Source organism: Canis lupus, chromosome 22, assembly GCF_048164855.1.
Source record: "Canis lupus baileyi chromosome 22, mCanLup2.hap1, whole genome shotgun sequence".
Classification (NCBI taxonomy): domain Eukaryota; kingdom Metazoa; phylum Chordata; class Mammalia; order Carnivora; family Canidae; genus Canis; species Canis lupus.
Genome location: NC_132859.1, coordinates 22,048,511 through 22,062,796, shown reverse-complemented (window position 1 = coordinate 22,062,796; position 14,286 = coordinate 22,048,511). Strand labels below are relative to the sequence as shown.

Here is a 14,286-nt window from a genome sequence, read left to right as displayed (position 1 = left end):
AAGCTAATTGGCTTCACAGTAAGACTGAAGGTATATTTCAGCCTGCTGTGTCTGTGCTGTGCCTTGAGGGTAGTCGCCAGTTAAGAACTGTTTCTTGAACAAACAATCCAATCATGAAATGGGCAAAAGACATGGACAGAAATTTATCCAAAGAAGACATAGACATGGCCAACAAGCACATGAGAAAATGCCCCCCATCACTTGCCATCAGGGAAATACAAATCAAAACCACAATGAGATACCACCTCACCCAGTGAGAATGGGGAAAATTAACAAGGCAGGAAACCACAAATGTTGGAGAGGATGTGGAGAAAGGGGAACCCTCTTGCACTGTTGGTGGGAATGTGAACTGGTGCAGCCACTCTGGAAGACAGTGTGGAAGTTCCTCAAAGAGTTAACAAAAGAGCTACCCTATGATCCAGCATTTGCACTGCTGGGGATTTACCCCAAAGATACAGATGCAGTGAAACATCCAATGTTTCTAGCAGCAATGTCCACAATAGCCAAACTGTGGAAGGAGCCTCGGTGTCCGTTGAAAGATGAATGGATAAGAAGATGTGGGCTACGTATACAGTGGAATATTACTCAGCCATTAGAAATGACAAATACCCACCATTTGCTTCAACGTGGATGGAACTGGAGGGTATTATGCTGAGTGAAGTAAGTCAGTTGGAATAGATCATCATATGGTTTCCCTCATGTAGAATATAAGAAATAGAATATAAGAAATAGTGAAAGAATATAAGAAATATAAGAAATAGAATATAAGAATAGTGAAATAGGGAAAGGAGGGGAACTGAGTGGGGAAAAATTAGAGAGGGAGACAAACCATGAGAGACTCCTAACTCTGGGAAACAAAGGGTTGCAGAAGGGGAGGTGGGTGTGGGGGTAACTGGGTGATGGGCACTGAGAAGGGCATTTGATAGGATGAGAACTGGGTGTTACTTGTTGGCAAATCGAACTTCAGTAAAAACAAAGGTACAAAAAAAACCCAAAACCTGTTTCTTGGATTGTTAAGGCCCTATGGGACCTGTGAATGTTAGCCCTGCTGGCCACCAGACCCAAGTGGTCAAGAGGTGTCTCCAAGGGAGTAGTTGCAAAAAGAAAGGCATCAGATGTGTGCACAAGCTTCTTTTTAGGAGATGCTAGTGACCTGGAGCAAGGCAAAGGGAGTGTGAAAATAGCACTGCACTCTTGCGGTCTCTGGGGATGATTGTCCTTGGGTCTTAGATACATTATAGAAGCCAGTCCCTCAGGCCACAGCTATAAAGCTAAGCTAATGGACCTGTCACAGAAAGACAGGTATGTTTCAGCCTGCTGTCCCCATGCTGTGCCCCAGGAGTAGCCAGTGAAGAACTCTTTCTCTATTTGTTATAATATGGGATCTGTGAATGAATGTAAGCCCAGCTGGCCACCAGAGCCAGGCGACCAGTGATGTCCTCTGGACCCATGTGTGCACAAGCTCCTTCCTCCGAGCTGCCAGTGACCTGGAGTGGGGCAGGAACAGTGGCCGCAGATGTGATAGATTAGAAGCCTGCCCTTCAGGCTGAAGCCTTAAGAGAAGCAACCAGGCCTCCTTCACACGAAGCTTGGGGCTGGGTTTTAGTCTTCACTGGCTCTGCACTCTGCCGTGGGGGCAAAGCCAGTTAAGAACCATTTCTGCAACTCAGTGGTGGAGCCTCTGCCTCTGGCGCAGGGCATGATCCCAGGCTCCTGCGGAAGCCTGCTTCTCCCTCTGCCTGTGTCTCTGCCTCTCTGTCTCTCATGAATAAATCTTAAAAAAAAAAAAAATTCTGCTTTGGTTACAGTCCCATGGGATCCACAAATATAAGCCACTTATGCAGAGGTGTCCCCTGGGTGGCAGCTGCTGGAAAAGCTGGGCCACCAGACATAAAAGCAGGGCACCAGATGTGTGCATGAGCTGCATTCTGGGAGAGTGGTGGCTGTGACAGAGGGAGAGCGCAAGATGGCACCTGACTTCAGAAAGTGTTTCAGGGGCAGCCCCGGGGGCGCAGCGGTTTAGCGCCGCCTGCAGCCCGGGGTGTGATCCTGGAGACCCGGGATCGAGTCCTGCGTCAGGTTCCCTGCATGGAGCCTGCTTCTCCCTCTGCCTCTGCCTCTGCCTCTCTCTCTCTATGAATAAATAAATAAAGTAAAAAAAAAAAGTGTTTCAGTAGGGCCTTCTGGTTTTAAATTGGATGCCTACCCCTCCAGTTGAAGCTGATGAACAACTAGACCTTTCTCACAAAATGTCTGGGTGCTTTTCAGTCAGCTGCATCTGTTCTGGGCCCTGAAGTGGATGAGTGTCCTTCAGTCCTCTTAGAGCTGTTTTTCAGATTGCTGGAGCCTTGGGGGTCCCATGGATGAAAGTTCCTTTGGCTTTCAAAGCTAGTTGTTCTGGGGGCTCATTTCAGGTGCAGGTCTTAAAAGCTGAGGTATCAGATATGGAGTTCAAACCCTTCACCCTTTAGGGAGAAGCTTGGTGTCATGAGTGTCCCTCCCAATTGTGGACTGCTGCATCGGAAGTGAGGTTTATGATAAGATATGGAAAAACGAGCCTTGCTTTGTTGACAGATCTAGATAAAGTTTTTTAGGACTATACAGTGGGCATCAACACACTATGGCCCATTGCCTACGTTTGTATGGCTTTGAGCTAGGAATGGTCCCTACAATTTTAAGAGGCTTTTAAAGTTGGGGAAAAATGACCCCCAGAGACCCAGCCTACAAAACTTAAAATGTTTACTATCTGGACTTACACACAAAAGTTTGCCAATCTCTGATATAAAGCAAAGTGTATTAAAACACCTTTGGGTTAAAGATGTACCTGTGAAATAGGTTTAGATTACGACAGTGGTTCGTAGTTTTTGGATGTGAAGTCACAGATCTGAGTTCTAGAACTATGAGCTCTGCCCTAAAAATGCACAGACCAGATTGTGCCCATATCCATTCCAGCCATTATGGCCCCCAGCCATAGGATCCTGTTTAACCTAATTACCTCCTTGAAAGCCTTATCTCCCAAGTGGTCACTTTAGGGGTTAGGCTTCAATCTCTGAATGTGTATGTGTGTGAAACAATTCACACAATCCGGCCTCTTCAATCTCCACGAGGAAGCATGCTTTCTAGGTGGTTTGCTCCTGGATCCCATGTACTAGTTTTTTTTTTTTTTTTTTTAAGATTTTATTTATTCATGAGAGACACACACACAGAGGCAGAGACATGGGCAGAGGGAGAAGCAGGCTCCACGCAGGGAGCCTGATGCGGGGCTCGATCCGGGGACTCTAGGATCATGCCCTGGGCCGAAGGCAGGCGCTAAACCGCTGAGCCACCCAGGCGTCCCCATGTACTTGTTATATGCTAAGGAATAGCTGTTGAATAAATGAATGCTGGCCATCAGGCTGATGCACTAGAAAATTCATGGAGGAATGGAAGATTCTAATTTAAGTGTCATATTAAAATACTATAGCAATTCTGAGGAGAAACTAAGAATAATCAAGGAAAGCTTTTTTGTTTTCCTTAAAATGAAGGAAATCTGTGCTTAGATTATTTGCATGCGGTGCCTACCTGCATGGCTCAGTTGGTTAAGTGTCTGCATTTATAGGTCAGGTCATGATCTCAGGGTTCTGGGATCAAGCCCCATATTGGGCTCCCTTGTTCAGGGAGGAGCCTGCTTCTCTCTCTGTGCTCCCCCCTCACTCATGCCCTTTCTCTAATAAAATCTTAAAGAAATTATTTGTATGTATGGTCTTGCTGGATTTAGGACATTTATAGTCTAAGAGGGAAAGCCAAAGTTGAAATAGTTGATATAAAGATTTTGGAGAATCAGGAGGAACAGTTGAGATCTGGAGCCTTAAAGTTTTAAAGTATGTATTTATTTACTGAAAAAACAGTTCATAATTTTGGCAGAAAAGCGTACATTATATAATTTTATCTGGGCTAGAGAGAAACAGGATCTAACATTCACTTTAACGAAAAATTTAAGTGATGAAATTCAGGGAAACATACTGCAAGATGCCACTGGAAAGATTCTACTCACACAAAATTGCCCTGGTAGAACCAGGCCATGTGATTTTGTTTGGGGAGGGACATGTTTACATGACAATGCTATCTATCCATTTGGCTGTACAGGAATTTTTGTTTTGAGCTGGGAATTTAGATCAAGGCCAAAAACTTTGAAGGGCCATTTATGAGGGGCTATGATAACCCTACTATTTCCCTACAGAGGAAGACTTTGAAAAAAAGGAGTTTTGTGTTCAGGTTAAGACTTTCGACCGTCACCATTTGAGTTTGCCTTCAAAGAATCTAGGAAATGGGGACCATTTATATCTGGTTCCTCCTTTCAGCAAAATGAGGTAGCTTTACATTTAGAAGACTGTGGTAACACATGTAGCAGGGTGTTTAGGTGTAGCTTAATAAAGGCTAATGCAGTTTTGTAGTTCCAATAAACTTTTTTTTTAAACACAGTAATACAATATTCTAAAGTAACAAACATCAGAAACATAACTAGTAATAAATTTTTTTTTAAAGTTACTTATTTTATTTTATTTTTAATTTATTTATGATAGTCACCCAGAGAGAGAGAGAGAGGCAGAGACACAGGCAGAGGGAGAAGCAGGCTCCATGCAGCAAGCCTGACATGGGATTCAACCCCGGGTCTCCAGAATCGCGCCCTGGGCCAAAGGCAGGCGCCAAACCGCTGCGCCACCAGGGATCCCTAAAGTTACTTATTTTAGAGAATGGGCGGAGGGGCAAGAAAAGGGAGAAGCTGAGCCTGGAGCCCCCACTCAGAGCTTGAACCAACGACCCTGAGAAAATCAAGAGTCTGATGCTTAACTACCTGTACCACCCAGGCACCCCAGCGATTTTTTTTTTTTTTTTTGCGATTTGCTTTTTAAGCTTAATTTTACAAATCATTTATTGCTTCAACAAGACAATGAATACTAGGATGCTCTGTTCAAAAACTTATCTGAACAACTAATTTCAGTCACTACTTTTATTCTTTATTGTCTTTATTTTCCAAGTTTTGGCTCCCAAACTTGGCAAACATCATGGAGATCTGTACAAACATGCATATACATATATACACTAACACATATTTAAGTTTAAAGCCTCAGTTTCTCATTAAACCTTGTACTCAGGCTCCTGTTAAAAAGAGGGAAAGTGGTGAGAAGAATCAGGGAAAACACGAATAAATCCCAATCTACAAGCTCCTTATTGTTACAAATTAAAGCAGGCATTTTAAGGCAAAATCCATTACCTTGCTAAAACTTCACTAAGCTATAGACTCAGATATTTACAAGAAAATAAATAAACAGCCCCTTACACACTACAGTGTGGTTTAATGACAAGCCAGCCAAGGAGTTGTGTTTTGTTGTTATTTCAGGTAAAAACAGTTAATGTTTCAGTGATTAAAATTTCAGATGTTAAAAACTAACTACAAGCAAGATCATCATTATACTCTGAAGCTGAATGTTTCAGACACTTGTCTTTAAATTACTATGCAAATCCATGACCGTAACATTCAGGCTTTATAATTAAAATACTAATGTTTGGTGACTAAAGAGCAAACATGATTAGTTTACTCTAGGTCGTTTGATTTTATTTTTCTCTGTAGGAGCTTTCCTCTTCTGTGATAATCCAGGCCCAGGTTCCTTATTATTCTGAAGAAATGAAACTGCTTCTGGTAGACAGTAATTTTCTACTGGAGGAGGTGATTCCTATAAAAGAAGAAAATACATTGTTCATTTTTTTCCTTGACTATGCTTTTTAGCCAGAAAGACTTAAAATTTGTATTTTAAGGTATGCTAGGAATAGACCATACATGACAAAATCTCACCTTTTATCAGAAAAATTTATAGCTCAGGTGGAATAGGGCACGCTCAGACCTTGATAATGGTGTCATTTGTAGAGTAAGGTTAAGAAGTGACACCTTATACTTAGTGTCAACTTTTTTTTTTTTTAATTTTTATTTTATTTATGATAGTCACACACACAGAGAGAGAGAGAGGCAGAGACATAGGCAGAGGGAGAAGCAGGCTCCATGCACCGGGAGCCCGACACGGGATTCGATCCTGGGTCTCCAGGATCGCGCCCTGGGCCAAAGGCAGGCGCCAAACCACTGCGCCACCCAGGGATCCCAGTGTCAACTTTTATTTTCAAAGATTTTATTTAATCATGAGACAGAGAGAGGCAGAGACATAGGGAGAGGGAGAAGCAGAGCCAGATGTGAGACTTGATCCCTGGACCAGGATCACACCCTGAGCCAAAGGCAGATGCTCAACCACTGAGTTACCCAGGCACCCCCCTTATTGTCAATTTTAAAAAATATTTTTAATCTGTAAACATGTGAGATAGGTGTTTCATATTCCCCATTTTACAGATAAGATAAAAAAGGCTAAATAACATTATATAACTAGCAGGTGGCAAAGCCAAAATCATTACAACACTGCCTCCAAAATCCTTGCAACAACCATATTCCAATTAAAATGAGCTTTCCCTCCAAGTGGCAGACTGGATAACATGAAAATGAATCACCATAAAACACTGGGTAAGTGCCTTTTGATTCAACTCTTCCCTGGATGACAACTTCCAACCCAAATATATTAAAGGCAACTATCACAAGACACTGGAGAGGAAATAAGATCAGGCAATATCAGAAGGGTTGACACTTGGTAGGGGGTCCGGTCTGAGGAGAAGTGTCATGTGGGCTGGCTAAACTAAGCCTCAACAGAAAGCAGGTAGTATTAATGGCCTGAAACCACAGCCACTGAAAAATGAGGTGGGAAATCCCAGGAAGGAGCAGGAGAAGCCCCAAACTCGGTCATGAACTCTGCCTCAATCTTTGCCCTCTCACCATGGAAAGGCAGAGGAGGCTTAAGCTTAAAGACTTGAGCCCCCCACTCACAGCAGCCGGTGCCTGTTAAGCAAACAGAATGGCATCCCCCTGAGGAACATAATAGAATCTAATTTTTACAACTTAAAATGTCTAGGATGCATATAAAATTATACAACATCTGAAGAACATGACCCATTCTCAAGAAAAAAATCTGAATCCAAAACCACAAAAAAGATACAAAACTTAAAACACATGTATTGAAAATTACAAAATGTTCATGAAAGAACTTAAAGATGCCCTAAATCAGTAAGTTCCGGGATCAAAAGACTGAACATAGTAAAGATGTCAGTTCACTCAAATTAATCTGTAGGCTTAATGTGATTCATATCAATCATAGCAAGAGGTTTCTGTAGGCATATAAATACGGTTATCCTAAAACTTACATAAAAGGTATAGGCTCCGGAATGGCTAAAATGGTCTTGAAAAAGAAAAATAAAGAGGAATCACTAATATCAGGGCTTAATACATAAATCATAAATAAGATGCTATTGTAGAAGAAAAGATACCTAGATCAATAGACCCCCACAATATACCCAACTGAATTATGACAAAGGGCCAAAGCAACTAGATAGAGGATAGTTCTTTTATAGACCTTCTGAAACAGATTTTTTTTTTTTACCTAAACTTCACACCTTATATGAAACCTCACACCTCATACATTTATGAAGTATACCAAAGATGTTCACTCTGACTAGCCATTAAGGACCTGCAAATTAAAACCACAGCAAGGGATTACTACATACCAAATGAAAAGGCTAAAATAATGAAGTAAACATGCCAATGAGGATACAGAAAAAACCGGGATTGCTCATCTCATTGGTAGGAACGTATAATGTGACTATTCTGGAAACACACTGAAGCATTTATCTCAGAACAGTCTATATCTCCGCAGTGATCCTTCATTTTGTCTTTTTGGATTTATCTCAGTGCAATGAAATCTTATTTTCACACAAAATATGTGTACAAATGTTCACAGTAGCTTTTTTCAATAATAGCCCCAAAGTAGAAACAACCCAGATGTCCTTCAATAGGTTAATGGTTAAGCTATAGTATATCTGAACTACTCAGCAATAAGTAGTAATAAAATTACTGATACAAGCAACACATGAATGATTCTCAAGAGAAAAAAAAAACAATCCAAAAAGATTACATACTATATTGATTCCACTTAAAATTTAAACAACAGATTAGTGGTTGCCAGGTGTGAGACCCCTGGAAGAAGAGAATGAAGGGAAGGATGGGTCTAGTTAAGAAAACTCAAGGGATCCCTGGGTGGCGCAGCAGTATGGCGCCTGCCTTTGGCCCAGGGCGTGATCCTGGAGACCCGGGATCAAATCCCACGTCGGGCTCCCGGTGCATGGAGCCTGCTTCTCCCTCTGCCTGTGTCTCTGCCTCTCTCTCTCTCTCTCTCTGTGACTATCATAAATAAAAAAAAAATAAAAAAAGAAAAAAGAAAACTCAAAATGAAGGGTTGCTGTAGTGATAGACTGTTCTATATCTTGACTGTGGTGGCAGACACATCAAGTAGAAATGGAGAAATTGGAGTAAGTGTGGATTGCATCACGTCAATATCTCGGCTGTAATACTGTGTAATACTGCTAGATTTTTGCAAGATGTTATCCACTGGGGGAAACTGTTATTTCTTACAACTATATGTAAATCTACAATTCCCTCAAAATAAAAACAGTATATTTTGCTCTTAACCCAGATGTTGGAAGTAGTAGACACACTATAGCTGCTCTTATCCTTGAAATGAAAAAGCAGAAAAATAGAAACTATAAAAAAAGAACCAAAGAATTCTATGTATAAAAAAATTTAATATCTAAATAAAAAATCTCATGGAGTAGGGTTAAGAACAGAATGAAAATACAGAAAAAAAATCAGTGAAGTTGGAAGCAGATAAACAGGATTTAGTTAATCAGAAAAACAGAAAAACTGCAGAGTAAACATAGTCTGAAGGACCTGTGGGACAATATCCAAAGGTATAAGTGATTAAATTCCCATAACTAGATGAAAGAATGGAGAAGTAATGGCCAAAATTTCTTTAATGTGGTGAAAGAAGTTTACAGACTAAAGAAGCTCTGCAGGGATCCCTGGGTGGCGCAGTGGTTTGGCGCCTGCCTTTGGCCCAGGGCGCGATCCTGGAGACCCGGGATCGAATCCCACATCGGGCTCCCGGTGCCTGGAGCCTGCTTCTCCCTCTGCCTGTGTCTCTGCCTCTCTCTCTCTCTCTCTCTGTGACTATCATAAATAAATAAATTAAAAATAAAATAAAATAAAAAATAAAAAAAAATAAAAAGAGTAAAGAAGCTTTGCAGACACCAACCAGGATTACATTAACATAAAGAAACCACACCTGGCAATATCCTAAATGGTGAAAACCAAAGATGAAAATTCTGAACAGCAAGACACATACCCCACACACAATGACAAAGAGCACTGCAATATAGGAGAAGAATTCAAATTACCACTGACTTCTTATCAGAAACAATAGAGGCCAACAGAAAGTGGACTCTTTAAAATATAAGGAAAAACAGATATCAACTCCCAAATTCTATACCCTTCAAAAAGAATCTTCAAGCATAAAGGTAAAATAGACACTCAAATAATTAACTAGAATTGGTCCCATCCGACTTGTAGTACAAACCAGTTTTTCGGGCTGAAGGAAAAGTGATACCAGTAGGATAAATATAAGACTGTATTCTTCCTTTTAATTTTCTCAAAACATAGGATTGTTTAAGCAATTTTTACTTTAAGGCAGAACACTGTTCTGTGGAGCTGTATTAGACCAATGTAAAATATATGACAACTCTACAGAAAGTTTGCTGGCCCCTGCTTTATGTTAAACGACCAGACATTAAATATTTCAGGCTGTGGGGAACAGATGGTCCCTGTTGCAACTACTCACCCCAGCTACTGTAGTGCAGAAGAGAGAACATATAAATGGCTGGAGCTGTGTGTTCCAGTAAAACCTTATAAAATAGGCAGTGGGCAGGGTTTGGCCTGTGGGCTACAGTTTATCAGCCCCTGGTTTAAAAAGGATAGGGGAAGTAAAGGAACCTCTATGACTGCAAGCTTTCTACATTCTGTGTGAAGTGGCACAATATCATTCCAGCTACACTATGGAAAGTTAAGGAAGTATACTGTAATCTGTAGAGCAAAACACATCCTGTCCCCAACCAAAAAAAGGCAAGAAAGGAAGAACACAGAAACAAAGGAGACAAACTGAAGACAAACTGCAAAAAACCCTAAATCCAATCATATCAATAATTACATGATGGACTAAACATTCCAAAGAATAAAAAAGCAAGACCCAACAATACTCTGTTTAAAAGAAAGCCATTTTATGGGGCACCTGGGTGGCTCAGTGGTTTACAGTCTGCCTTTGGCTCAGATTGTGGTCCTGGGGTCCTGGGATTGAGTCCTGCATCAGGCTCCCGACAGGGAGCCTGGTTCTTCCTCTGCCTATGTCTGTGCCTCTCATGAATAAATAAATAATAAAATAAAAATAGTTATGAAGTAAGATTATCAAGTGTACAAGTAGAAGTACTAGAAAATGAGAACAGAAAGTGGAGACAAAATATCCTTGCTGAAATAACTCAAGATTTTCTAGAAATGAAAGACACAAATTACCAGGCCAGAAGAGGCCTGTCATGTGCAGCATAATAAAAACAGACCCTGAGAGCCTATCATTTTGAAATTTTAGAAAACTAGGGACAAAAAGAGCTTCCTACTAAATCATAAGTTACTTAAAACAGATTAGGAATCAAAATACAATACTAAAAGCAAGGAGATTAAGAAGAAAATGTTTCAACCTAGAATTTGATGTCCATCCAAACTGAGAAATTTGAGCACAGAAAAAAGAATTTTCACATACAGAAAATCTGTTTATCCCCATGTGCTTTCTCAAGTTACTATAAAATGACCTTTGACAAAATGAGAGATTAGGATGACAAGGGATATAGAAATAGGAGATCCAACAGAGAAGAGAAAGGATGGTGGTGAATGGAGATCCTGGGAGGACAGCACTGTGTAGTAGAGGGTGACCATCCAGAGTGGAGCAAGGTAGCTAAGGACACGTCATCACCAAGATCCCCGTGGCCACTGCACCCAGCTTTTTAATGAATTAATACCTCACCCCACCACCAGCTTTTAACCTGAGGTCAGAACATTGGGGTAAGCCTATCTCAAGAGTCTTACTTGTGCTTGGCTTATCTTGATCATGAACTTGAAGTCAAGTCTGCTTGACTCTCCCTCCCTAGTCTGCTGCTTTGCTTCCCTGAAGTGTTCTGTCTTGACCTACTTCTGAGAGCTAGGTTGGCAATGATGAGCTTAGACATAGAAATACATAGCAGCCTACTCCGCCCAACTGCATTCCTCCAGACATCTACTGCCTGATACACAATGTAACCCTGAGAAAAGCAGTGAGTAAAAAGGCTTGAGCTTTTTAAAAAGTTACTTAGGTGTTTCTAGGAGTTAATACTGGCTTATTAATTCCTAATTAGTACATCCCACTGCTTTATAATAAAGGTTTCATGTTTATGTTTTAGCCATTTTTTTCTATATATCCTGAGCAACTCCGAAACACAAACAGCAAAAATTACACAGCATGGTGAGTTTTGGCTTCCCCTTAGTTCTATACCATTCTATTTGAAATCCTTGGTAGTAAGGCATTATCATGTGTCATATCTTGCTGATTTCTGATGGCATTTCAGGTGCTCTGGTATCACAAAGATTTTTCTTTGCCCAAATAAAAACTTAGGCTAATTGTGAATAGCACTATTCCAACACTAAGAAAGGGCATTTTTAATGCTTTTAGGTAACCCAGATTTTTATACCTGCTCTATTTAACTCCAAGCTAAATGTTTACGTATGTGTTCATTATAAAAAAATAGAATGAAACTGAAAGGGATTGCATACAGAATAGGAGGAGCCAAACATTCTACTAATAAACAAGTCAAAGGTTTTGTCGTGCAGTTACAACCCTATGCATATAAGTCTATCTCTGGTGATGAGGAGGTCAAGGACAAAAATCTTACACACCTGCATCAGATAATCAGCAATGTACTCTGTTTTCAAGCAGTACACATTTTGGGCAGCAGCTTCTGCTATATTAACTCCTGAGTCATCTGGTTTCAGTTTATTGAAGTCAGAAAAGAGATGTGTAGCTTCTTTAAATAAAGGTACAGAATGACCAGGTAGTACCTAAAGAACAAATAATAAGCATCACAATCTATCAGTGTCCCAAAGTAGTTCAAGTATAATCTGTACTTAAGGACTGTCATCTCACAAAGTAGAGAAAATCAAGAACTGATCACAGCAACCTTGGTCAAAAAAAAATTCACATAAAAAATTCTGTAAGTTGACTCAATACAAACCTTTGCTCCTCCTGACTGAAGAAGGCGTTTGAATCCTGCTTCTCGGGACTGGTCAACATGTAAGATAACCTTCCACCCACTAAATGCCCCCTACAAATGAAAAAATAATAAGTGTTGAAATTATTTGGGAAATAAATGCAAATAATACATCATTTTATCTGTAAATGTAGTTTTACGTCAACAAATAATCTTATAACCTTTACTTCTGCCACAGTGGTAATTGTCTCTGGTCAGAATACTCTGAAACACATAGCTATGGTGTTTGGCACACAGTAGGCTATCAATAAGTACTTGAAAAATGAAGGAAAATGTTTTGATGATTAATTAACATGAAAACAAAGCAACTTGGCTTTTATTTAGTCTTGTATTTTTTCCTTATAATTAATCCACGGTAGAACTTATTGTACAAGTTCTTAGATTAGATGAAGTCTCTATTATATTTCTCTTGAAAATGTTTGCAAATCAGAAATATTAAATATTTCACTAGGGAATAACTATCAACAAAAGCCAATAGAATTACTCTAAAAGAAGGGAATTAAGGCTAACAAGGGCATGGGATACAGTAGAGAGCTCAGAATACAACACACAAGATTATTTAATTTGGGTTTCTAACTTTTGTGACCATGGACTCCTTTGACAGTCCAGTGAAACCTCTGGCCCTGTTTTCTCATTCTTTTAAAACAAAAGCTTTATTGAAATGTGATTTCTGTGCCATATGAACAATGTTTTAAAATATTAATTTTAACATAAACTATAAAAGATTACAAAAAACCATTTTATTGAAAACTGTCAAAATATTTGCAAATTTGTAACATAATAGATGCCCTTCTGTATTAATGAATTAAATCAAAAGACCTAGTGGTGACTGGAGCTATTACAATTTCAAAGTAGTTAAGACAGATGGTTAGCTACACTTCTGAGCATAATGTATAGTTGTCAAATCGCTGTTACATATGTGAAACTAATGTAATACTGTGCATCAACTATATTTCAATTAAAAAAAGATGATAAACATAAGCAGTATCTCGAAATACTTGCAACTATAATGCAAAAATGTCTCTCTTCTCTTGGGGTAAAATCACAAGTACTGTTAAATGTTGTGATTGGTTACCTAGACTTCTATAATGAAAAGAAATGCTTCCAATTGGAGGTTAGTAAAAATAAAGATGTATTCCAATGCTCCATCCAAAGTGTATAAACAGTGAATTTTATCTACAACTCCTTTGGGAGAGTCTGTGGACCCCATGTTAAGAAACCCTGAAGGTAGATGCTGAAGGGTCTTTGGAAGAAATATAGCATGGGTCACATTTTAAAATTATTTTTACCATTCCTTTTTACTTTTTTAAAAAAGATTTATGTATTTGAGAGTGTGCATTCATGCATACGTGGTGAGGGGAGTGGCAGAGGGAGAGAGAGAATCTCTAGCAGACTCCTGGCTAAGCGAGGAGTCTGATGCAGGGCTGGATCTCACCACTCTGAGATCATGACCTGAGCTGAAATCAAGAGTTGGATGCCTAACTGAGTGAGCCACCCAGGTATCCCATATACACATATTTTTAAAAGAGACATCAACATTATATATACCTTCCTCTTGATCATAATTAAAGGAATTAGGAATTAACATTAGCCCTATTTAGAATGCTCAAACTAAGTATATCAACCAAGGCATAAAAGACAACTATATTTTGTTAATAAGCACATTCTCTTAAAATTAAAATCTGTTAATAATCATCAAACTGAATGCCGTTCATATCACCACATTTGTCAATACCTCAACAATGCCTGATTCTTGTCTTTGCTGGATTTTTTTCCTCCATCTCATTGCTGCAAGTGCTAGTCTTCGTTGCTGTACATTGATTCCAGTCAAAACATCAAGTATGGAACTACTTCCCCATTCATAGTCTTCTTCCTAGACAATTAGTACAATAAACTTCGGAGTAGTCCTACAGTATGTCCTCAAGAAGTCCATGATCTCATAAGAGTTAAAAGCTATACATTCAATTGTTATAAATACAG

At 39.5% G+C, this 14,286-nt stretch overlaps 1 protein-coding gene across 8 annotated transcripts in view; it reads right to left on the bottom strand.

The window, feature by feature from the left end:
* Positions 1–4,975: 4,975 nt before the first annotated feature.
* TOPBP1 (DNA topoisomerase II binding protein 1) overlaps positions 4,976–14,286 on the bottom strand; it is a 61,194-nt gene continuing 51,883 nt past the window's right edge. For all 8 annotated transcript variants that reach the window (XM_072792684.1, XM_072792688.1, XM_072792687.1 and 5 more), the window contains 4 exons: positions 14,042–14,179; positions 12,271–12,360; positions 11,936–12,097; positions 4,976–5,714 (listed from right to left, as the gene is read on the bottom strand). In XM_072792684.1, coding sequence (XP_072648785.1) covers positions 5,571–5,714; positions 11,936–12,097; positions 12,271–12,360; positions 14,042–14,179 — 534 coding nt within the window. In that variant the 3' untranslated portion in view covers positions 4,976–5,570. The remainder of the gene's footprint in view (positions 5,715–11,935; positions 12,098–12,270; positions 12,361–14,041; positions 14,180–14,286) is intronic.